At 31.5% G+C, this 26699-nt stretch overlaps 1 protein-coding gene across 2 annotated transcripts in view; it reads left to right on the top strand.

The window, feature by feature from the left end:
• Positions 1-22804, top strand: part of LOC107453891 (uncharacterized) — a 41821-nt gene extending 19017 nt beyond the window's left edge. Inside the window, exons 4-7 of one of the 2 annotated variants that reach the window (XM_016070893.4) lie at positions 15453-15626; positions 16697-16942; positions 19104-19339; positions 22559-22804. In XM_016070893.4, coding sequence (XP_015926379.1) covers positions 15453-15626; positions 16697-16942; positions 19104-19339; positions 22559-22718 — 816 coding nt within the window. In that variant the 3' untranslated portion in view covers positions 22719-22804. The remainder of the gene's footprint in view (positions 1-15452; positions 15627-16696; positions 16943-19103; positions 19340-22558) is intronic. The other variant, XM_071181919.2, reaches the window with a different exon arrangement.
• Positions 22805-26699: the final 3895 nt, after the last annotated feature.

The following is a 26699-nucleotide window of genomic DNA, read 5'->3' as shown; positions in this document are numbered from 1 at the left end:
AACAAAAAAATGTTTAGTAAGTATATCCACCAAAATATACGATTAATTCAATGATTTTATATAAAATTTTACTACATTAGTTGGGTATCCATTGTTTTTTATCAAATTTTGAAAGAGTTTATCGATTTGTTTTTTGCGTAAATAAATATTACTACAAATTCTTTTAATTCTGTTCATTTCATTAAAAGTGGTATTTAAATAGATGCTCCTGGAAACATTAGAATTCCAAGTAATTAGTTTATTAATATTAAAATTAAAATCATTTCTTTTATCGTATAAATCAACAAAGCAGATATTTTCAACTTTTATAATACCCAAATCCAAAAAATTGAAATTAATATTATCATCATGATTACGAAGTAAGATTAATTCCTCAGGGTATATATCACTCAATAAAATAGTAAAATCTTGGAAATTAAAGATAATTAAGTCATCAATATATCTAAAAACAAATTTAATACTAAGAGTATAATTTTTTTCTTAATAATGCAAAAATAAGTTAGGTAAGAGAGATGAATAATTAGATCCTTGTGGTATTCCATTAATTTGAAGAAAAATATCCCTTCCATTGTAAAGATAATTACTAAAAAGACAAAAATTAGTCAGAATTTCCCAATAATCAAAATCGCAACAAAGGATATTTTTAAAATCATAGTAATAATTCAAAAGGACATCTTTTAGTTTAGAAAGGGGAATGCTATTCAAAAGATTCTGGAAATCAAAAGTCGCAATAGAATTAATTTTATTATGTTTAATAAAATCTAAAATCGGTTGATTATTAATGATAATCCAAGAGAAACCTTCTTTAGTAATATAGTTAATAATCTAATTTAAGTAGTTAGAGAAAATGGTGCCAGGCTCAGTTAAATAAGTATTAGACCCACATGTGATAGTTCTAAATTTTACTGGAATTTTATGAAATTTAGGACTGATAATTAAGTAAGGAAATTGTATATTGCTAATTTTAATTTTTAATCTCTTGCAAAAAGCTAAAATTTTTTTAATGACAATATTATTATTCAAATTACTGAGTTCAAAATTTTTACTATTTTTTAATTCCGTTTTTAAAAGTTCAGCATAGAATTTTTTACAGAATATAGCATAATTATTGTTAGCTTTGTCTATGGGAGTAATTAAAATTTTTTTTTGAAGTTGCTTGATTGAACAATATTAGAAAAATGTGTTGAATTGTTATTCTTATTTAAATTATCCTTATTATTGAAAATAAAGTTTTTAAAGTAATAATAAACTCCCCGTTTCCATTCTGTTAGCATACCTAAAGGTAAAGAGAATCTATTTTATATCTTTAAACAAAAACTATTGAGATCATTAAGAAAGTATTTTAGAATTTTATTGACTGATATATGGTGCAAATCCATTTCGGTCAAATCCGTGGCTAAAATTATCTACTAAAAATTTTTTCTTTGTTAATTTTTCCATGTTCAAATCCACTTCGGGCAAATCCGTGTTAAAATTATCTATTAAAATTTTTTATTTGATAATTTATATAATTTTTCCATGTGCTAATCCATTTCGTGCAAATCCGTGGCTTAAATTATTTGCGAAACAGGTAATTTATGTTTCTCTTTTCCATTTTATCTTTTTTCTTAAATAAACATCTGTTTTCAAAAACTTTTTATGGTCAATTTTTAAAATCATCCAGTATAATATTACCTTGCTCACATCCATTTCGGGCCCATCCTTGGTAACTAGCAAATCGATGCACGGAATAACAAATCACTTCAGCAGTGCGGTAAGAACGACACTTTAAAATCCTCTTGTTACACTCAATTTGCGCTTTTGTTTTCATATTTTGTAATCTGGCAATCTTTCTGCGAAAACAATTTTAAATCATTCTTGAAAAATTTCCGTCCATGTAAGTTGATCTGATTTCGCTACTCGCTTTATAGTCCATGTTTTACTGTTTTTTCTTTTTCTTTTATTTTTTTTTTCTGTTTTTACATGTTATTTTTACTTATTTTTACTTTTTGTGTTCTATTTTATTTGTTGTAATTTTTACAAAAAATTTTTTGAGTGCTCCTCACACTATTGCATTAATATATTTTGCTTTGGCTTTATTGATACAATTGCAGAAAGCACTCTGTTTTCGGATATAATCGTGTGGGCTGATGAAGGGATTATATCTTTCTTTTTTTTCCGGTTTTTTAAATAAAATTTCATCTTTTTTTTCCTTTTCCTTTTTTTTCTTTTTTAAACTGTTGTTTGTTATTTTTTTACTCATTATTTCCCCCTCTTTTCATGTGTCTAATTTTTCTTTGTTTTACTCTTTACTTTCTTTGTTTTAAATGAATGAAATATGAACTAAACTGAAATGAAAGAACAAAGCTATTGTTGATATATAATTGTAACCAGCGCTTCATACTTGTTTTGACCACTTCATTTTGAACTCTTTATTTTCAGACAGATTTTAAGTTTTTCTCTTTCATTTGTTTTGTGTAAATTTTTGATTTAAGTTTTAATTAAATAAATTTTTTTCTCTTATTTTTAAACTATTTTTTAGTATTATTTCTGCTTATTTTTTATGCCGTGAAGACAATAGCTTAAGTCTCCAAAATGAGCACAAAATAAGTCATTCATTTTTTCTTTATTGAAAACTGATTTTTACTTAGAATTTCATATGTGTAATGCTGTTATGTTACTATATAAGCATGCGCTTTATGAATATTAAAAAGCGAGATTTGAATTATTTTCGTATTTTCCAATCAATAAATTCCGATTAATAAATGAAGTTAATAATCTGTATAGGCTATTAATCTATCTGTATAATAGAGGGCTCCGCCCCCTGCTCTGTACTGCTCGCCAATCCCCGATAATTGCTACGCAATTACATTTTTGTAACAAAATTAAAGTCGTTTTCCTGGAGATAAGCTGGCAATTTTTCTGCACCAACATCACATAGAGAGAATATGATAGGATTGTAAAATGTCAGAGGTGCTTAATATCAGCATTATAAACTTATATAAAGCAATTTTAATACAAGCAATATTATAAACTTATATAAAGCGAAAAAGCAATATTATTTAACAGATTAATATAGGGCATTAGCCGGAGATTACTCACCGTATCCAAAGCGCGCGTGGCAGAGCCTAATTTGGGGAGACTATATTTGAGGGCACCCTCAAGTATATTTTTACCCCTAACTCAAATTTATTGCAGATCTTACAGGATGCCGGACGCTCCCTCTATGGTGCTTCATCTCCCCCCCCCCCAGTAATTAAAATTTTATACTGCAAACAATTAAAACCTAATGAAAAAAAAACTGTAAAATATGGAAAACAAATTAAAGCATGCAATATTAATAAGTTGATGCATGCTGAGTAATATTTCAAAAGCAAAAACCATTGCAAGTAATTGCCAAACTAACTTCAATACTGTCAACTGACAATATATTTTAGTTTCAATCAGGCAAAAAGCAAATTCTATAATGAAAATATAATGAAAACATATGTAACTGAAATTCGACAAATTAAATTAAGCAATTTAATTTTTTTGTCATATTGAATACTAACAAAAAAACAAATGTAAAATGAAATAATTATGTTATCAATGATCAATAAAAATTTTTGTCTGAATTGTTATAAAAAATAAGGTGAAAACAATAACATTAAAAATTATTTGCAATAGATCTCTGAATATTCACAAAACCTAGCTATGTACATTTTTCATTGATTTTTCTTTCACATCATTTCGTGTAACAATGATTTGCACTTTTATGCATTATTTAAGAAATATCTCAAACAAATATGAACTGTTAATTATTATTTCTGGCTGCACGAGTTTTTGAAAGTAAGTAAAAAACAATTAAAAGTAAGGAAAAGCAATGATAAAATTAAAAATAATATACAAAACCTCCTTATATACAACATTTTTCATCAATTTCTTTTCCATATTATTCGTTTTCATTTAAAACGTCATGATTCTTCAGCGTTTCTTCGCCGCGCATTCTGCTTTCACGTATTGATAGCACTACGATTATTTTTCCAATAATTTTGTGCTGCTAAATTATGTTCAGCTCTATGTCGCTGCTGATATCGCCTAAGACATTCACGGCAATCCATTTTTTATAAAAGATATAAGTATTTTAAAGTAAACTTTGTTCAATATATTACCCACATTCAATACAAAATAAAAATCCCAACAGGATTTATGTGGTAAGTTTAGTTGTAATACTTCTGCTGACAGCAATAATAAAAATTATTACTTTTTCACACACATGCGTTCGCAATTTTGAAGGGCTGTTTTGTGCATTACCATCCAAAAGTCTTCTGTGATTGGCTATGTGTTATCATTCCACTCTCTTCTCTCTCTCTCTCTCTACATATATATATATATATATATATATATATATATATATATATATATATATATATATATATATATATATATATATATATATATATATATATATATATATATATATATATATATGTATGTATTTCTTGGAGATTAGCTGGAAATTTTTCTGCGCCAACATCACATTGAGAGAATATGAAAGGATTGTAGAATGTCAGAGGTGCTTCTTATCAGCATTATAAACTTATATAAAGCAATTTTAATAAAAACAATAGTTTAAGCTTATATAAAGGGAGGAAGCAATATTATTTAACACATTACTATAAGGCATTAGCCGGAGATTAATCTCTGTATCCGAAGCACGCGTGGCAGAGCCTAACTCAAAACATTGATGATCTTATAAGATGCCGGAAGCTCCCTATATGGTGCTTCATCCCCCCCCCCCGTAATTTAAATTTTAAACTGAAAAAAATTAAAACCTAATGAAAAAAAGAACTTTAAAATATGCTTTCATTCTCACTCTCATCTCCGTCACAAGCAGTGGCTGTACCATAACTTGTGCAAATAATTGTTTCTCCTGGGAACTTTTGAAGAATCAAATCGTTTAAAGCATTTACTTGCTCATTTAATGGACCCAAAGCTATGCAACTTGATAATGATGTTTCCAAAATACACGGCCCGAATGTATCTTCAATTATGCTTTGTGACAGCATATCATTGGAGATTTCTAATAAATCATTTTCACCATTACCTATTGAAATTAACCACTTTCCAAAATCTACTGAATCAGCACGCATATTTCTCGATAGAGAGTGAGGTACATTTACTTATACCATGCACCAACTGATGTCTTTCAGCTCTCTTTAAAACTGGCAACAATTGACGGAAGTCCCCACCAAGCAAGTTATATTTCCCTCCAAATGTACGATCACAATTTATTATATCTTTCAGAGTGCAACCTATAAACCTTAAAGCAACTTCAGGTATCATTGATGCTTCATCCCAGATTATTAGATCCGCACTCGTTAAATTTTTTTTAGAATTCCTATCTAAATAAAGAGGTACAATCTCTTCTTCTGAAGATGGCATGTTGATAGGTAACTTAAATATTCTGTGAACTGTCAGGCCATTTGGCAGAAGTATTGCAGCAATTCCAGGCCAAGCAACACACAGAATATTTTTATTTTGAAATCTCTTATGATGATACAAACATTTATAAAGAAATGTTTTACCTGAACCACCAGGCCCGTCTACAAAAAAAAAAGTTTATCCATAAGAGCATCATCATCAATTGATTGATTGATAATTTCAAAAATATGTCTTTGTACACTGTTAAGTTTTGAAATCATATTTTCTGCTATAAAGAAATGTTCATTTGATGAAAAACATCATCAGATAATGGGAAAAAAGTTGATAACTTTGGTAGTTCAAAGTCAGATAAAGTTTTATCATCACTGCAAAGACGTTGCTCTATATCACTTAGGCAACTATATTCATTAGATTGTTCACACATGTGGGATTTGAATTTGTCCCACAAATCTTTAGCATTAATCTGACTGCAATTCAAAAGCAAGTGAGCAAAAAAAAAAACTCGAAGTTGATAAGGCTTTAGATTTTGAGTTACTTCGATCATGATTTCTTCAACTTTACTATCGCCGTGCCCAAAACCTAAAGCATGGGCGGCTTCCTGTAAAGTGTCATATTCAACACCGGCAACAGTTTTCAAATCTTGAAAAGAACATGGCCCAGAAATATTTTATAGAAGATACTTCAAAAAAATCTTTTAGTATCACGTGGTGAGACAGCATATAAACGAACAGTAACTTTTTCACCACCACGTCGCCTTTTCTTCCACTTACGATCTTTCTGAACCCATACAAAATTTTTAGGAATGTCTGAATATTTAAACTGTCTTGCCTCAGGATTTTCATTGTTAAGAGTGAAGAATGCCAGCAACTGTGATACTGAGTTTCTGGAGTTAAGAGCATCTACTCCCCTTCCTTCGAAAATTATGTGTTGATAGCCATTTAAATGTATAGGAGGACGAATAATACTGTGGCTATGGTCATGCAATGGCAAATAACACAAATGCCAAGCTGCTTCCATTGAACTTACATAGCGAGTGACAATATAATTATCAACTTCATTCAAGCGCGGTGTGTCATTTGCCGAACCATTCGCAATACTAACTTTTATACGATCATCACCTTTATTCACATACTTAAATATGTGCGTGTATGCCATAACGGTACCACAGTACTCAACATTGATGTGAGATTCATATTTCAGTAGCAGATACGAATTATAAGGCACGACCATGGAATTGTCAACTGGAACCAACCGATAATTCACACGCCTGCTGTAAAAATACATAACATTACGATTATCGCGAAGCATGTATTTTGGAAAACAGTTTCCAGACATATCAGTCACATCACAAAACGCAAAAGGAAACTTTTTTTGACATTTATCTGTTAAAGTATTATAACAGGGAGTTGCATCACTGTGAGATCCATGAAGCTTATGCTTCATACCTTTATTGTGAAGGTTTGGAAAATTATCTCTGTCTGGGATTTCATAACAAATAAATCTGTCTAATGCTTCTGGTGTCAAAAGTTTGTCACTTGGATTTAAAATGAAAAGGCAATGTGCATAGGGCAAGCCTCTTTTTTGAACCTCAGTATGAAATGTGTAACCGAGTATTTGTCCAAGCACTTTGCCTGAGGCAATTTCTTTTACAAATGCGTCAAATCGGCAGTAAAATTCCCTAACAACCACGTGAGGAATATCACTTGCATTGAAACCAGTCCCGGGACTACGTTAAAAATCATGAATTTCTGACCATTGAGGATTTGCAGTAAAGGTAATAAATAAGTCAGATCTCCCCACTTCTCTTGATAATGCCATTGCATCTTGGAAGTGCTGCTGCATCGATCTTGGACTTCCTGAAAACGAAGAAGGAAGAACCACTACTCTTCCAAGTCTAATACGGTCTGAAGTATTAGCAGAATTATTTTGAACACGATCTATTAGACCAGTCTTTCTCAAAGTGGGCGATAACGCCCCCTTGGGGGCGTTTGAAACCTAGAGGTGGGCGCTAGGGGGCCCAGAAAAAATAGGGAGCGTTGATGTGGGTTAGGGGGGCGATGCATAATTTGTAATTTCCTTTACTTTATATAGTATTTTAAATTTCACTAAAATTGAAACCCACCTACTACACAATAACGAATAATTAGTTTATATATCTACCCTGTATGATGTTATAAAAACTTAAAATACTTAACATAGATTTCGTAGGATAGCCCGCACACCATACGCAATCAAGTTGTAACAAGTTTCTGCGGATAGATAAAGGAACATGATCGATGATAGTTAAAAAACTAGAGCAATTTTACCTTAATTACAATGCACCAGAAATTATTTTAAACATTAGGAAAAAAACTACCATGCAGAGTTTTAAAATATTATACATACGTAAACTAACATAAATTGAAGTTTTCTTTCCTTTCTTTCTTGTTTTTAACATAAGAGCATTTTACAGCATTTTCCTTGCATTTTATAAGAAATTATCTACTGATGTAAGAATCATCATTTTTATATAAAATGGAAATACGTATATAATTATTGTTCAAAAAGTTGTGTTAGAATTTTTTTTTTACAATTAACCCATTTCCGTCCAGTGTCAAATAGTATAGTAAGCCTAAACAGTTCACTTATTGTAAACATCGTTTACTATTTCTATATATTATAAATATTAAATATTACAAATAATAAAAACGCTGGCTTAGGCGGCGGTTTTTATTTTAACCAGTTCTAAATTATAAACTGAAATTCTATGAAAAATTACCCATATTTATCTATAATACGAAATGATATTAATTTATTTTCCGTAGTTAAATAAGTTATTATTGTTAGTAGTATTATTTACTAGTCGAAATATAAAATTTTATTTATCTTATGATGGGAATCTTATCTTATATTAATGAGAAAGATATTCAACAAAAATAGTTTCGTTCTAATAAATTAGTACAATAAAAAAGCAATGTATTTTTCTTATAAATTAATATTTCGTATTAAAACTAATTATGTTTGTTTACGATAGTTGAACTGCCTATGTAAAAACATTAGAAAAGAAACAAGTTCCGGTTGCTCCGGAAGTTCATGTGGATCAATTCGTCTGCAAGCGAAAATAAGCTCCGCCTACGGATAAGGTGAATATAAAAGCTCGTAATTTTTCTATATTTTCATTTGTGGTTTCGCGCTATCTTGAAACAAGTATTTAAGTTTAACACTTTATTTACATATTTTTGAAAACAAAGCCATGTCGGAAGCAAGAAAGAAGAAACGGCAATACAGTGTAGAATATATTAAATATGGATTTATAGAAAATTCGACAAACCCATCTCTGCCTTTGTGCTTTCTTTGTTCAAAAACATTTTCAAACGAAGCGATGAAGCCTTCAAGACTCATTCATCATTCGAATGAAATGCATCCGGATAAGAAGGACAAAAATGTAGCCTATTTTCAAGATCTGGAGAAGAAGCATAATGCTCAGCCAAGTGTATCAAAACGTTTTTCGATGGCTGCTAAGCAAGACGATGACGGACTTTGAGCTTCATACAATATCTCTCTGTTAATTGCTCAAACAGGTAAACCACACACCATCGGAGAAACGTTAATTTTGCCGGCGATAAAAGAAGTTATAACTGCTGTGCTCCATAAACCGGCGGCAGATATAATTCGAAAAATTCCTTTGAGCAATAGTTCTGTCCAAAGACGAATTGATGAAATGGCTGAAAACATTGAAAACATTGCGCAATCATCTGAAGACTAGTAAATTTTCAATTCAGTTGTATGAGTCCACTTTACCATCTAATGAAGCATTGTTGTTGTCTTACGTGAGATTTATTAAAGATGAAAAAATATGTCAAGAACTTTTATTTGCTGGAAATTTAGAGACAGACACGAGAGGAGAAACCGTATTTAAAACAATGGAAAAGTTTTGTGATGAAAAAAAAATTCCGTTGAAGAATATTATATCAGCTGCTACAGATGGTGCTTCAGCTATGACGGGGTGTCAAAAAGGCTTCATATCGTACTTAAAAAGGAAAATTCCTGATGTGCTTGCTGTACATTGCGTTATACATTAACAGCGTTTAGTTGCTAGAAATTTAAGCGAACGACTATTTCAATCATTGCAACATGTCATCAGAGCAGTCAATAAAATCCGAAACAACTCTTTTAATGACAGATTATTTAATCAGCTTTGTGTTGATAATAATGAAGATTTCAACAGATTGATCTTTCACACAGAAGTGCGTTGGCTATCAAAAGATAATTGTCTGACTCGTTTTTACAATCTGTTTGACTCTGTCATAGAGTTCTTGGGGAAAAAAAAGACACAGAATTGCGCGAAAACCTGATCACATCAAAGAATGATATCGCATACCTGACAGACCTTTATACATTGCTTAATGATATGAATCTCCAACTTCAAGGCGATGACTTGAACTGAATAAAAACAAAAAATATCGTCGCTGCTTTCGTAGCCAAGCTGCTCTTACACAAAAAGAATATCGGCATACGTGAGTTCCATAATTTTCCCAATTTATCTGCAACAACGACGACTTGCTCGTCTTCTGCCAACATTTGGAAAATCTTCACAGTTATTTCATTGATAGATTCCAGGACATTTTGAAATACCAGACTGGGTGTTAGATCCTTTTTCAAATGTCAACATAGCAATATCACCCCAGTTGGAAGAAGAACTTACAGAACTGACAACGAACGAGGAAATAAAAATCAAATCCAAAAATGGCTACCAACAATTTTGGCTACAAAAGTCAATTCCGCAGTTGTACCCTAGATTGTGGTCTATCGTTGAACGATTTTTGATAGCATTCCCATCGTCATATTTGTGTGAACGTGGATTTAGCGCTGTGACAACGCTGCTTACTAAAAAGAGAAATCATTTGCAAGTTACCAAACGCGGCGACTTACGACTGTTTTTGAGTAAAATCGAACCTGATATCAACAAACTTATTAAATATCATCAAATTCATCCATCTCATTAGATTAGTATAAAAACGAAAACTAATTACATATTTATATTGTTTCTTTTGATTTTATTAAAAAACATTATTAATATTATAAAGTTGGGTTTTATTTGCTCTCACTGGTAAAAACTTCTAGTTTAGAATGTAAGTTTAAACATCAGAACCGACTAATACGTATAACTAAATTAATTAAAGTAATGAAATTGTGGTTTTTAAGTTTTAGGAGTGTGTAAAAAATAATTAATTTTCAAAGGGGGCGGTAAAAGAAATAAGTTTGATAATCACTGTATTAGACCATTCATGGTTTCCCTATGAAATTGGTTTTGATAATTGCGTATAAAATTCAAGCGATTCCACTCCATAGTTATATAGCTATGAAGAATATGAAGAATGTATTGTTGCGTTAAACGCCCAGCGGTAGTAAACACGTTGAATTCCTATGTTATACGGAAGCGCTATATAAAATACTGTAAGGCAGTTAATAGCAAAATTTACAACGTTGAAAGGAAGCAAAATTTACAACGTCTAGAGAATAGTCAGGATCTCCATTAGGAAATAATAGAGGAAAGGTCATAGGCTCTACATGATGAGATAATTTATACAGTTTTTGACATTGATATTCATGTTTAGGATACATTATGAAATCAACATTTGGTATATCACCACCTACACCAGTCACAATAACTGCTGCTACTTCCCCTCTAGCACTTGTGGTGGGAAGACCTCTCTAGCACTGTCTCACCTCTAGCACTTGATCCTTTACAACTGTTCGGTGGAATTGCAATTTGATATCTTCATTAGGATGTTCTTGATATCTATCATAAAGAGTTCTATAAGCTTGGGTATATGGATTTCTTTCCATGACATTGTGAATAGGAAGCAAGACAGATCTAAGACATTTATCTGAAATTCTCCTCGACAATGCTGAATCACTGTCCTGGATATAAATTTGAGAAAATTTGTGATTTTGATTATTAGGAAGGATCAAGCTTGTTGTCGCAGTAACATTGACATCACCTTTAAAAGTAAGACAATTGATCCCTTTAAAAGAAATTTCATGAGATGGACAAAAAGCTGCTATCGCAAATGCAGAGTTGTACGATAGAACATTCTGTTTAAAGTTAATTGCATCAGAATGGCTGCCAAGTAAAAGATGTTTCAATACTTCTGGATATTCCAGATTGGTGAGCTCAACTTTGCCATGATGGCAGCAATTAAATTTCGTTCTGCCATGCTCTGCTGGAAAAGAAAGAGCACCACAGTTTACACATTCATCACTGAATGTTCCTACGTAAAAAGGGGGTATAATGTCTGATAAAGACTCACCAAGATATTCGTTTTCATTTAAACGTCTTGATTCTTCAACGTTTCTTCGCCGCGCATTCCGCCGTCGCGTATTGATAGCACTACGATTATTGTACGGGTAATTTTGTGCTGCTTAAATTATGTTCAGTTTTATGTCGCTGTTGATATCGCCTAAGATATTCACTTCGTTCCGTTTTTTATATAAGTATTTTAAAGTAAACTCTCTTCAATATATTTTGATAATTTGGAATGTAAATAGTCTTTTGAGAGAGTGTTGATTCGTGCTTCCAATAACTCCACCAGATTTATCAAAGCTATTAAAATATATTGGAATGCTAAAATAAATAACTGCGTTCTATCAAAACAAACATTTTATTATGAAACTGTAGAACAACTATCTTTTTACATTGACACTCAACATTATTAATAAACACTGGATAATATTGCGTTAATGACACTTTTATCTAATGACGTCATAAACAATTGTTTGCATAAAGTTTAGTTCATAATAATCATATGTAATCGTTTGCATAAATTGTCGTTCGGTCTTTTTATTCGCGATCCCAACGGTCGAGTACGCCCTCTAGTGGGAACCTGTAAATATCAGACATTAATTTATCACGTTTTCATTTAGTTCCATCAAAATCATCGGCGGAATCAGACGCCATTTTCTTACAAAATTTCCCTAAGAAAAAGGCAGAAGAACTTGAAAAAACTCTCCAGAATATTGGTAAATCTTTCAGAAACAGAACACGTCAAACATTTGAAGAAAAATTCCTCAGTAATTTTCAACTTCTATGATCAACAAACTTGCAACTGATAGCTTCCGATTTCGCTATCGCATACTGTTACAGATGTGTGTATTAAGGTAAAATGCATTTCTTCTGTCTTCAATTCATTACAAATTAAAGTGAAGTCAATATTGCTTTCGTCGTTCCAATAAATAAAAATGAATTCAGAACGTACAGAACTGTAATAGCTATAGAATATTCTTCTTCGTTATAGAATAGTATATATTTCTGTATCCATATAATTCGGAAAACAACAATAAAAAAATATCCAAATCACTTGAAATAGTGCCATTTGTGCTGATTCTTAATTAGTTTTTATTGTTTTCTTGGTAAGTATTTTTTTGTTCTGAAGGAATAATTTCAACTAGAATTCAGCTATTCTGTTTTTAGCAACATATTCAAATTCATATCAGGATCTTACAATTATAAAATTTTTCTGTGTAGTATGTTATATAAAAGTAATGAAGGGTTAAACTATGTATCTATTATTTGAGAATAAAGTTTTCAAACAAAGAACATATCATTTTGGAATTCTCCGCAATTATAAATCAGGTAAGTGTTATGATTTTTATAATAAAAAATTTGCTTGTAAATATTTTTTTTTTCTCATTTGATGATAGTTCTCTACAGAATGCTTTTTTACGTCTGATTAAGAACTATAAGAATAAAAAGAGAAACAATATGGAAGTTTTTTTATTTCAATATGAAGAATTTTTATCCTAAGAATTCTTTATTTTAACGTTTTTTAGTTTATAATTTTTTGATAAAAATGGTTGTTAAAATAATTGTTTTGAAAAATTAAATGGTATAACATTATGTGCTAATGTATACTTCTTGCATATTCTAATGTTTGAAGTAATATGATTCAAAAAAGTATGGAATAAAAACTCGGTACTTACGTAATAACGCCACCGCAACTACAGATTTGGCGGTTTTTAAGTGCCACCAATCTACACCAAAATTTTTGCGACAAATGATAAAATAAAACACTTTATTTAAAATCAAAGTAGCTTATCGGATTTTGGTGGACAATGGACAAAATATTTCGTTCCTGAAAAGATAAAATAGCATCTTGTTCTATTTTTGGTAAATCCCAAAGACGCATTTTCGTAGCACTAAAAAATGGTAAAAAAATCGAAGAACAAACAAATCTTTTTGGAATTCTTCTGATTTAAGAGCAGGTAAGTGTTAATTTTTATAAAATAAAAAATTTTACTTTTAAGTAATTTTTTTCTTATTTGATGATAGTTTTCTATAGAATGGTTTTCTGCGTCCGATTATGAATCAAAAAAGAAAAAACATGAAAGTTGTTCATTTTAATGTGAAGAATTTTTAGAATTGGTTTTTTCTTTTTTGCTTTGTATCGTAAGCATTCTCTATTTTACGTTTTTCAGTTTCTAAATAATGATTTTTATTAAAACTTAAAATTTTTTGATAAAAATTGTTGTCAAAGAACTTTTTTCACAAAATTAAATTATATAAAATTATGAAGTTTATGTATACTTTTTGCTTATTTCAATGTTTGAAGTAATATGATTCTTAAAGCTATGGAATGTAAAGTTTAAATAGGCCTTTCAGGTTATATCATAAATTTAGTAAAACTATTTCTCAGGCATTAGGTTTAACTCTTATAAGAATATACATATTTTTTTCTGCTTATTTACAAATATTTTTCAGATGTGTTTTGGATGTTCCTTCTTTAAAAAAGAGAGATACCATCTTGTTTTTGGTTGCATAAGAAAGGATATCAAACATTTTTCGTTTTTAAATTTAATAAGCTAAGATAAAGACGGAACGTTACAATGTTACACGCTACATTAAAGACGTCTTCAGAGTAACTGAATGATTGTTCATATAGAAATCGCAGGTATTAGTCTCATACAACAACGCCCCCTATAGTTCGCTGCGATCGCGTATAGCTCGACGTTACAAGTGAGAAATTTGTTTTTTGTTTTTTTTTTTGGAATGACGAAGTTATAATTTTGTTGTTGAGTTAATAAATCGTAATAGTACAGTTTTCTTAATTATTTGATTCGAAGTCCTCTGAGTTTTATTTGAGGCCAGTTTGCATTTTGTGACAGCATTATTAAAAATTATTACCTTTTCACACACATGCGTTCTCAATTTTGATTGGCTGTGTTATGCGTTACTAACCAGAAGTCTTCTGTGATAGGCTATGTGTTATCATTCCATTCTCTTCTTATATATATATATATATATATATATATATATATATATATATATATATATATATATATATATATATATATATATATATATATATATATATATATATATATACTTCTCTCAAGACGAATTCCATTGGGGTATTATTCGCGTCAAGCTTGCTTTGTCGTCAACGTGACTAACATCGTCAATTCCAGAGGTGCTATTTTTTGTTAAAATAATCAAAAGTAATTTCAAATAACAATGGAATTTTGCAAAGTGGGCGTAGTCTAATGAAAAGTATTATTGTTTTTGATGGATTGGTTTAATGACGTATGCGTACTGGGCTTTTTCATACGTAACTTTCTTTAAGCATATCATCATTAGGCCATGTTCCTTTCCTTTAGCCATATTATACCCTGCAAATTTCTATGGTTACCATAGGCTTATAATATGATTAGCATAGTCTTTCCATACGAATGCCATGCAAATCCTTATGTCTTGCCTGTAAGCAAATTATGTCTTGCCATATTTAAGTCATACAAATTTCTATGATTGTCATAAGATTATGGTGTATTGCCATATAAATTTGAATGGTAACAATAGGTTACAATAAATTACGATAGATGAGTTTATGCCAAATTTTCCTAACGATTATTTGTTTTCCTTTTCTTTACCCTTACTTAAATTTCAATGTGGAACCCTAATTTTGTTTTTATACTGATAAAGAGTCTTAAAATATTTTTTAAAGGTGGTGAAGACGTTACATTTTGTAAAATTGTTTAAAACATTTATTGTAAGTAAGCATCATGGTTTCCAGGTGTACTCATTGGAGGCAAGAAACCATGGGGACAGTGGTTGGATTGATAAAATAGATTACAACAACTTGGCGGATGACGTTGCATGCTTCATGGACTCTATGGGAATTCCAACAGCCATTCTCATTGGTCACAGTATGGGTGGTTTAACTGCAATGAACTTCGCATTCAGGCATGTGAGTAGAGGAGCTTAACAGTTTTTTTCGGAACTCTTTCGCCAAAGGGAAATAGCTACAGTTTAAATGCCTTAAGGCAAGACCATAATTATAAACAATCTTTTTGAGTAAGGAATTATCAGGATTTTAGGACGAATAAAGTACTTAAATCGCCAATTTGACGACATTTTCCCATCTGGAGGAAAATTATCGAAATCAATGAAAGAGCTGTTGTGACTCAGGGGATCGAGCCTCCCCATAAAGTGACCGGGAATCAAATACCGCGGCGATGGTTGGTCAAAACGAATTCCGTTTCCGGCTCGCATCAACCACAGTGCTGACATAAAATATGCTCAGTGTAGAAGAATCATGGGTTAGAATCCCATTGCCGTCATCCTAACAGCGGAAAGGTTTCGTATTTTTTCTCTCTGTGTAACGCTAATGCAGGTTGATTCCATCAAAAAGACCTCCACGATGTCAAATTTTTCCCTATACTTAATCCAGGAGTTCCCTTGTCTTCTGGATTGGGTGCAAAATGACAAGGCTGCGTAGCTGAACATTAGTAGTAGTAAACTCAAAATTGGGTCGGCTGCTCAACAACGAACGGTTTTCCTTACACTTATATAATATACCACATGATAAAAGAAAGTTTTAATCATTAGAATCCATAAAAAATTGCAGAAGTTTTCAAACAAATTAGATAGAACAGATTACAGAATTTTATCTAACAAAAGCTGTAGATTTTACTTATAATCTAATAGATATCGTAGATTTTAAGAAGAATCAAAGAAAAATTCTCGATTTCACCTAGAATTTAAACTACGTCGTTAATTTTACTTAAAATTCAAAAACAGTTCTGGAATTTATGAACAGTTCAACATAATTTGTAGAATCTAGAAACAATTTCTCAATAATTTTTGATGTGTGAAAGAAATAACCTGTGGAAATCGAAAATTGACATTTTTTTTTCGTTCAAAAGTCAACCATCTTTCTAATGGATGGTTGACTGAATGTAATAATAATAGAATAACAAGTTTCATAAAACCGTATAATTACAGTATTTTAAGTCGAAATATCATTTGTTTTTTTAGCCCCATAGACTCCATTCTATTATCATAGAGGATATGTCACTTAACAGTTCCCCGGCGATTGATAAATGGTGCAAAGATTACATAATCATGCTGAGGAAAGTGCTGCACTTAATTCCTCCGGAAAAAGAACTACCGGAAGCCAAGATCATCGCTGCCGTTTATCTTGACAACCGACCACTAGAAGGAAAACCATCGGAAGCCAAGAAAATCGCTTCCGATTATCTTGACCACCGACCAGTAGTAAAAGTATTTATAATGTAACATCTAAACAACTAAATATTGAAATGGTATATTTTCGATAAAATTATTTTACGAACATCCTTCGTAAAGTATTATTGATAATAAATTAATTTTAACAGTAAAAAAAAATGTATAGTAAAAAAGTGATTACAGTTATCAACATTTTAATTCCGATTAAAATTTAAATAAAATCTGGGAGAGAAGTTTTTTGAGGTAGTATAATATACAATTGTCTCACAAACAAGCATAAAATAAGTTTTCTATTCATGATGTATTATCATCAATGCATATCTATATTATATAAAACGCTAATACGTACGTATGTATGTATCAATAAAACCAATGATATTTCTTTTCTCGCGCTGGCAACAGTTTTCATTTTTAATTGATTGGATTCGGCGCTCAAGAGCACGTAGTGAGCAACCAGATAACAATAACCAGAGTGAGTATTATCAGGTTGTTCAATTCAGATTCATGCACTAAAAACACGACAATATTTAATTTAAACTCAATTAGGAATTAATTAATTAATTGAAGTGAGAATGCTTTAAAAGGCCGCTGTTGAATTGATATTTTTCTACTGGGACCTACCTAAACGTCTAAAAAACGTTTAGTGTTTGTATTGAATGCATTGAATTTTTTTATATTTCGCGTTTATTTATGCATTGAATTTTCACGCTTTAAAATGCAGAATATTAGTGAAGCAATATTTGATAATTTATTTTGCTAATATGTTTCTTATTTAGCTAATGTTTTGATTTTTTCACCATGTACAATCTAAATAGCTAATATACTTTTTTAAAAGTCAATAAGAACATTGGTAGAAATCTTCTACATAAGTACAATACTATGTCTTTGATGATAAAATACTATGTCTTTGATGATAATATATTATGTCTTTGTGCTAGAACATTGTGTTCATTGGCGAGCGAGCGCAGCGAGCCATGGTTCACGGCGTGAACCACATAGGATTGCGTAGCAATTCTCGGTGGTTGGCGAGCGTTAGCGAGCAGGGGGCGGAGCCTCCTAGTTTTAATTAATTCATCTCATTTTTGTAAAGAGGACCGAATACCGTAGCTTAAAAGTAGTTTCAGAAATGCTACTAATGAGTCATAATTTGACTCTCTGAAATGGCCTAAAGCAAGTTTTCTTCAAAATTTCAACTCGTTTGAAAGTTATTGCTAATTAAAGCGTCCCCTCCCCCGCGATTCTCATTCCTTTTTTTTAAGCTTTAAATAGAAATTCTGTTGTAAAAAAATATTATTTCATGCACACGTGCTTGACTTAGCATCGACATGAACAAAAAAAATTAATAAGTAAAATAAAAAATCAGAGATAGAGATTAAATGTTTCTTGATATAAATCTTAACATTTTCATTGAAATTTTTAAAAATATAGAAAATTTCGAAACATATAAAACTATTTCCAATTTGAACTGTTTGATTTAAATTACTTCTCATTTATTATCATTTCACACATTCTATATTTCGAAGTTTAATTTTTTTTTTCAAGTTTTGTTAATTATTTTATTACAATATAGTTAAAAAAATTTCTTTGATTAAATTACAATGATTTATGTAAGCAAAATTAACTTTTTTTGAGAAAATTTTGTCTTTTAACAAGGGAAAAAAAACTGGTGATTGAGGAGAATCACGAAGCTGAAAGAGCAAGAGCGGAACCACCTTGTCATTCAAATTTTTGTTTTGAAGGACAGAGTCATTTCAGTCCTTTAAAGTAGAAGGAAAGTTTCGAGAAAAATACTTTTGTTTTTTGCGCTTGCCTCCCAATGAGGTAGACCGGGTTCGAATCCCAGCGATGGCTGGTCGACACGAATTCTGCATCCGGCTTGCACTGACCACAGTGATGACGTAACATACCCTCAGAGTTAGACGAACCATGGGTTAGATTCCTCTTGCCGTCAGGCTAACAGTGGGAGGTTTTCGTGATTTTACTCTCCATGTAACGCAAATGCGGGTTAGTTCCATCAAAAAGGCAAATTTTTCCCAATACTTGATCCAGGAGTTTCCTTGTCTTCTGGATTGGGTTTAAAATGACAAGGCTACTGAGATGAACATTAGTATTCGTAAACCCAAAAACATTGAGTCGGCTGTTCAATAACTGTTATAAAATAAATATATAAATATATATATAAAATGTTATTTTTCAGACAGAGGAGAGCACCTATAATAACGCTCTCCAACCCGTAAAGTGGGTCGGCCGAGATCTCGCCCTCAGAGTGAACTCCAGTGGAGATGGATTTGAGTGGAAGACTAATTTAGATGTCTTGCAGAATTTAATGGAGAGTGGAGAATTCACACCCTGTAGCATACAAGGGATTGAAAAAGAAATGACATATGAAGGTCCCGTCTTAATGATCTATGGCACATCTTCACCGGTTAACGTGTAAGATCACCTTTTTTTCTTCACCACAGTTGTGCTTACTCACAAGAAAAATTCGTATATGCATACATGCATTCATATATGCACATATGCCTACGTATATGCATTGGTATATGCATGCGTATGGATGGTGGACTGAAGCAATAACAAGCTTCCCAAAATTGGAAGAAATTTAGAAAGCTTCCGGCATGTCCCTCCCATTATCTCAGGCGATGTGTAAGCAGGCTTAATATTCATTATTGTGACTTGTGTTTAATTTTAACATTCATAAGAGTTTTCAGTCATTTATAAATTCTAACAGATCGTAAGCCTAAAACAAATTTAACAAAAGTAATATCACAACAAGTGTAAGGTTCGCCAAGTTTTGAGTGTTATCCCTTATTTGGCTATATTTGTGAAAAATAGCGCCGTTCATTTAGTTGTTGGGAATCATCATAGAAATCTTGCGGAGTCTTCCGAATTCATTTGTTGTTTGTTTCGTTGAAAGTTAAATTGAAAAAATGCGTTATATTAAAAACACTACAATAATAAAATTGGCAGGCATGTTTTTTCAAGCTTAGGTTTAAAACTCAGTCGGAAATAGTAACCCGAAGTCTTACGGCAAATTTCGACCCACAGCGCCATCTGCGCTAAACTTTATACGATCAATCATCCATATCCAAGTGAGGACAAAAATTTTAAACCTTGGGAACAAAAGAAGACAGAAGAATGAAACAAATTACGGCATGTCTATTATGAAGTTGTAAAATTTTTGGCAGAAATTTCGAGATTTAGTTACAAAAGATGGCACTCCATGCTGAGTTCGCGAAATGAATATAAGTGCGGAAAAGTTGCAATATAACCAGGGATATTCCAGTACCAGAATACACACGTTTTTTAATTGAATACAGATTTTAAAAATCTTAATCCGGTACGTGACCTCTTTTTACGTTTCGACACCAGAACTGATCGCTTTGATCATCGATGACTTGAAGTGACATTCTGATGTCAATTATTAGATTTCTTTATGAAATGTTTACTACGGTTTGTTTCATTCCTCTATTGTACATTATGACCATGATTTTAAAATCAGTCAGTTCACCGCTAAACACGCTGCATTTTTTTTTAAGAGCGGTATTTTTACATTTATTACAATTTCACAAGGACGTTTTACGATTCAAAAATGCTTAAGAAATTTTCACATTGATTTTGAGAAGACATTTAGCGAGCAGCACTACACTGTGAAAAATCGGTAAATATTTATCCAGTATTTGGTGCAAAGTTTCTCGTTCTCCCAAAGTTTCGTTAAATGAAAGATTATTTTATTTTAAAGTATGATTGAGAAATACTTTCATGGTGCAACTGATTGCACCGAAATTTGGTAAAAGACACAAAAATTTGACGGCGAGGGTGAACTGAACAATATTTGTTTATGACGTCATGTTTTCTTTACAACTCGGTCTAAGATGTACCGGGACGAATCATGCATGGTTTTAAGTTGCCTTTTGAAATTTGGTAGGGGATGTAAAAGATTAGAGATATGTCATAAAATGACCTACTTCCGGTACATAGCAACCTTGGCCCGCATTTGCGCACTTTAAAAATACCTAATAATGATGCAACTTTCCTCTGCTTTTATAAAAAGAAAAAATTAAGGAACGAAAATATGTGTTTTGTTTTTTCAAAGCACCTACTTTTGGTGCAACCTCCAACTGATATTTGGAGATAGTGAAAGTACCAAAACATGGTAAAATTGGGCTCCATTTTATGTAACCAGCAAGTGAATACCAAAGTGGATCGGAATTCTTAACAGCGTTGCCCTTCATTGACAAGCTTCCTCCCTATGAGAGCGCATCCTACCAAAGCATTTGCAGGTGGGGCAGAAGCAGCTGTCGGGTGTGAAATTTCTCAAAATTTAGAAATGACACCAGACTCGTTATTTTGAAAACTATCAGTGTATATCAGATCATAGTCTTTAACATTGAAAAACATCTGTGTAGAGAATACTGGGCAAGTAAGTGTGTATTGAGTCCTTTAAATTAAAAAATAATACTGTGATGAATACTGGGAAAGCGAAAAGTAAGTGGGCTTACGGTTTTTCATAGCCACTGCGTAACCAATATCCCCCACCAATAATCAATATACCCCCGTATCGGAGATCAGCAGGACCCAGGGATTTGTGTTTGTGTATTGTGTTTAGCACCCTTTGGGAAAAACATACAGGCCATCGTACATTAATATAACAAAATAAACAGATACAAACACAGGACATATCACATAGTCACATTACAAGAAATTTTTTTCATATTTATTTACTTATTTTATTAACATTTAGCACCCCACGGACAACAGCTAGTGTTACCGGGCACAACTGTCTGCTTGTATAGAGCAGGCCAGCTGCAGGGCAGGTGTGTCTATTGTTTAGGCTATGTCATTCATTGTTTTTAATTTGTTTATTATTCTGTAGGGAGTCCCCAATGGCTTCATAAAGTTCTCCTTTTAGTGTTTTTAAATGGTATTGCGCAGTTTACTCGCAGTCGTATAGATAGTGTTCTGGCGTGCCTTCTGTCTGACTTGAACACGTGCACTTGTTTATTGATTCTATTTAAGTGTTCTGGGAAAAACTCATGCCCGGTCAAAATTTAAGTAACATCCGGGTCGCAGATTAATCTGTTAACTTTAACTCGTTTGAAGTAGTGTTTGGTGGTTGATCTGTTTGTAGTTGTGTTCCAAATATCTTGCCAGAGTTTTATGGCTGTATCTTTAATTTGTTTTTTTAATTAAGGATGGTGGATAAGGTACATTTACCCTGTTCCCATTGCCTGTTGTTGCTAGAGCACTGGGCCCATGTCCAAGGAATCGTGGGTTCGATCCCTGCCTGCCGAAGACTCCCCGTGTAGTAAATGGTGATTGATGCACGTTAAATCTGTCGAGTTACAAAGTACTCCATGTTTCCATTACAAATCATACCTCTGGGGATACTAATCCAGAAGTTTCCTTGTCTTCTGGATTGGTTCGAAATAACAAGCTACGGAGTTGCACATTCATAGCCGTAAACCCAGCATTGGGCCGGCTGTTCAACGACTGTTATAAAATATGAAAAATACATCAATGTTTCTTAAGGTCAAGTGCCACTGCCCAGTATGCATTTAACCGGTACTCCGAAAGCTGAGCGATCTGACCCTCACCATTTTTGTGAGCATATTATTGTATTTTAAAAGAGCAATCTGTTTTCTCCCCCAGGCCAAGCGACAAAGAAGTGTTTCTCAATCATTTTCCAAATGCTGTCTACGAAGCAGTGGAGGATGCAGAGCACAGAGTTCATATTGGATATCCAGAAACTTTTACAAGATTAGTGTGCGAATTTATATTGAAACATCGACATTTAAAATGCAACATTTAATGTTTCCCTTAAAATTTCACCGAAAACTGAATAATTGTATTTCAAGTTGTAAAGAAATTACAATAAATATAATGTTCTCTTGCGTCTTTTTTCTTTTCAATGAAAAAATTATTATGAGTCTGTCTATGATTCCACACAATTCTTATAAAATTAAAGTGCATTTCATTTGCTCCATTTCTATAAATTTTTCCAGCAACATTTTTTTTCCTTCAGAAAAATATATATACTGGTTATTTTTACTTCCTCTAGAATTTTATGTACGTATCTTGCTGAACCATGATATGTACGTAATTCTCCCTTGACCGATTACAGTATCATACAGGACTCCAGCGGACGTGATCTTCATTTGGATGATATTGGGTGATTGAAGTCTGTTTCGAATAATGTATCACAGGCCTTTAATACGCGGTTCCATTTTTATTTTATTTAAACGTGTAAACAACCGATTTATTGCAGTCTGGATTTTTGTTTAGATTTTGACGGAAGGGAAAAAAGAATGGAATGCTTATTGGTTTATGTGGCTGTAAGTTTGTCGTTTTCTGGATAGTATTTTGCATGCATTTTTCTGTCACTTTTGAAATTGTTTTATGAAATATCGTGAACATTTTATTACAGTGTATTCAGGTACTATCAATGATAACAAATTGTACATTTCAGTTAATTTTAAAATTATCTTTTGTATTTCTTCTGTATTTTTGTCTGTTCTTGTTGCTGAATGCTATTTTGAAAATATCTCGTAATTCCAAAGTCATTGGGTTGGGAAATTTAGACAGAGCACCCATTTTAGCCCCTGAAAAATAGTTTAAAGGTTTCAAATAATCCCTTCGGTAGAAATGGAGAAGTTAACTTTTTTCGTTTATGTGTAATATTAACCATAGTTATTAATAAAATTATTCACCATTCTGTTTAAAATTTTATCGAAGAATTTTTAAAATTTGCTCCTTAATGTTTCATTTTTGTTCCTCCCAAATTTAGTCATCTACGTGAATGACATGTTTCTTGGCTCTACGCCACCAAATTAGCAATTCTAAAGTTATCTGTAACCACATCTTTTGTTCATATTTGTGCTTTTAAAACGTGTTTTTCTTTGGGGAGGGGGGGAATGAGGTGCAATTTGTTTTCAAATACTTACGGAATCCTAAGATGAAAAAAATAAGAAATGAAATAATTTAAATCAAAATTTCTTCTTATGGGTTGGCAAGAAAAAGTAATAAATGAAATATGGCATGCCACTTATAAGAATAGAGTTGATATAATCTATTCTAATTTTCCAGGAATGCATATCATAAAATGTGTTGCAAGAATTTCTTATCAAATTCATTATTACTTTCCTTAAGAAAAAATAAGTAAATAAAAAAAAATTAAAATAAATAAAAAATAAAAGAAATTCTCCCAACACATTTTAAGAAAAGCTTTACATAAAATAAACGTTCCCGGAAAATTAGCGCGAACTATATTAATTTGATTCTTATAAATTGCATGTCATGCGTTATTTCTTTTCTTTTTTTTGTGCAAACTCATAACCGTCGTTGAACAGCAGAACCAATTTATTGGGTTTACGACTATTAACTCCTTAGCTTTGTAATTTTGAACCGAATCTAGAAGACAAGGGAACTCCTGGATCAAGTATTGGGAGAAATGTGACTTCGTGGAGGACTTTTTGATAAAACTAGCAAGCATTGACATTACATGGTGAGGAAAACCAGGAAAACCTCCCACGTTAGCCCGATGGCTAGGGAATTCTAACCCATACCACCGAGAATATTTTTACGTCAGCACTGTAGTCTATGCAAGCTGGATGCAGAATTTGTATCGACCAGCCATGACTGGGATTCGAACTCCATTCACTTCATTGGAAAGTAAACGTTCTTATCTCTGTTTTTTAAAATTTTTGTTTTTTTAAAAAGAAAATTTTTAATTATTTTTTATATTACTTTTTAAATGAGATTAGGTTTAATGGGGAGGATCACCCAGTCCCGTGTCCGCACACTCCTTTCGCCGATCTTGAACATGTTCAAATATTACTTGCAGTTTGATTTATTATTTTCTTTCTGTAAACTTTATTCCCTTGTAAACTCTTTTTTATAATCTAATCAGATTGCTTAATCTATTTACCAGAAGGTAACGTTTTTCTTTCTTATTCTACTGTAAACAAGTCGTAAATTGTAAAAAAAAAGAAGAAAACTACCGATTTTACTTAATTAGTTTTTTAACGTTTGTAGGAAACTTATACTTATTGTGTTTTGGAGGATTCAATCTTGTCAATAGTGATGAACTTGGTGTGCTATACCGCTGATACTAAAATTCGTTTATAAATTTTAATTATTCCGTTAGGCAGAAATGTTCGGAAAATGATTTTCTCGCATGACTTCAGCATTAGCCTTTGTTACAAATAAAACTGTAGACTGTTCTGTTTCAACTTATACTGCACATTCAATTATTTTTTACTAGCTCAAAGATCATAAAGCTATCTGAAACCCCGTGTTTGCTTTGTTTATGTTTGTACTTTTAAAACGCGTTTCTATAGAGTAAAACAATTTTAAATCAATGGTAATTTGAATAAATAAAAATAATAAACTAAAAATTAAAATCAATAGATAAAATTTCTTTTTCGTGCAAATCCATAAAAAGTTTGATATTAAAATTATATTTGATTTTAAAATTATATTATAAAATTATATTAAAATATTCTTCCGAATTTAAAAATAAATTAATGTCCATAACTTTCAAAATTAAAAATAATTAAATAAATAACAACAATTTTGCAAAAACATTAAAGAACATAAGAATATTATTCAATAAAATTTTAGGTTACTTTGAATTTTCGATTTCCTAGAAATGTACTTTTAAATCGTTACTTTTTTTGTTTAGTACTTGTACTTTTACTTGTACTTTTTACTCGTTACTTTTTAAAATAAGAACTTTTTACTTTTTACTCGTTACTTTTTTTAAAAATACTTGTACTTTTACTCGTTACTTTTTAAAAGTAACGTTGCCATATATGGTTCCCACTGACTGCAAATTTTTTGAAAGTGATTGCAAAAGTGAGATAAATCTAGATGTTTCAAGCTACGAAAAAATTTTTAGTTTAAAGAAAATATGTATGGTTGCAAAAAAATACCTTTAGAATAATTTCGTAATTCTCAAATGAAAACTAAATTGATGTATTTTGTAGTAGTTTTGAAAAATCTAAGCAACTACTCGTTTATTTTTCCTAGGTTGTGGGAACCCTATCTTACCTAGTTAGTTAGAACTCTATCTTACCTAAACATCTTAAAATTATCGTTATTAAAACAATATCTCGTGAATTAAGCTTTTACCAGTTTCTAAAACACTCGTATCTCCGTAACTTTTGATCACTTCCATGAAGCTTGTTTTTTTATTGTAATTCTGTGTAAAAAATTTTTAAAAATTATTTAATATTTTTTTAATGATTAATATAAATTAACTTTAAAGGCGTAAAAATTTTCACACTATTTTATTCTACCTACTTTTAAATGACAAAAATCTAAAATTGAAGGCAATCCTTGACAATGCTCTAAAAAAATAAAAATTTAGAAAAAAAAATATTTCTTTGATGATGGCAAAATACGCAAAAATTGAAGTTAACAGTAAATGGTTCAATTTTCCAAAGCTCTGCATCCTATTTTCTAGATGACAGTCCTTATTTTGGGAATGATTCAGTTCGTTAGAAAAAAAAATGTTCATTCAGCGAAAATGTGTTTTTGTGTCATAACTTCAAATATCGCCAGCTCTAAAAAATTTGTACATTTAATGCCCTAGAATTGAGAAGTTTGCACGTTAAAATTTTACCATCCATTAAAAAGTTATTAAGGTTTTTCTTTTATTTTGTGGGTTGTACAAGATTCGACAAAAGTTAAACGTCTTTCAGCACTTGGGCAATTTTGATGCAAAAACCACCTATTCTGGAATAAATGAAAAATTAATTACATGTTGCAAATATTGGGTGGCAATATGTGT

Source organism: Parasteatoda tepidariorum, chromosome 4, assembly GCF_982258835.1.
Source record: "Parasteatoda tepidariorum strain Cologne lab strain chromosome 4, Ptep-v5.0, whole genome shotgun sequence".
NCBI classification, from domain to species: domain Eukaryota; kingdom Metazoa; phylum Arthropoda; class Arachnida; order Araneae; family Theridiidae; genus Parasteatoda; species Parasteatoda tepidariorum.
This window is presented reverse-complemented; position numbering and strand designations above follow the sequence as displayed.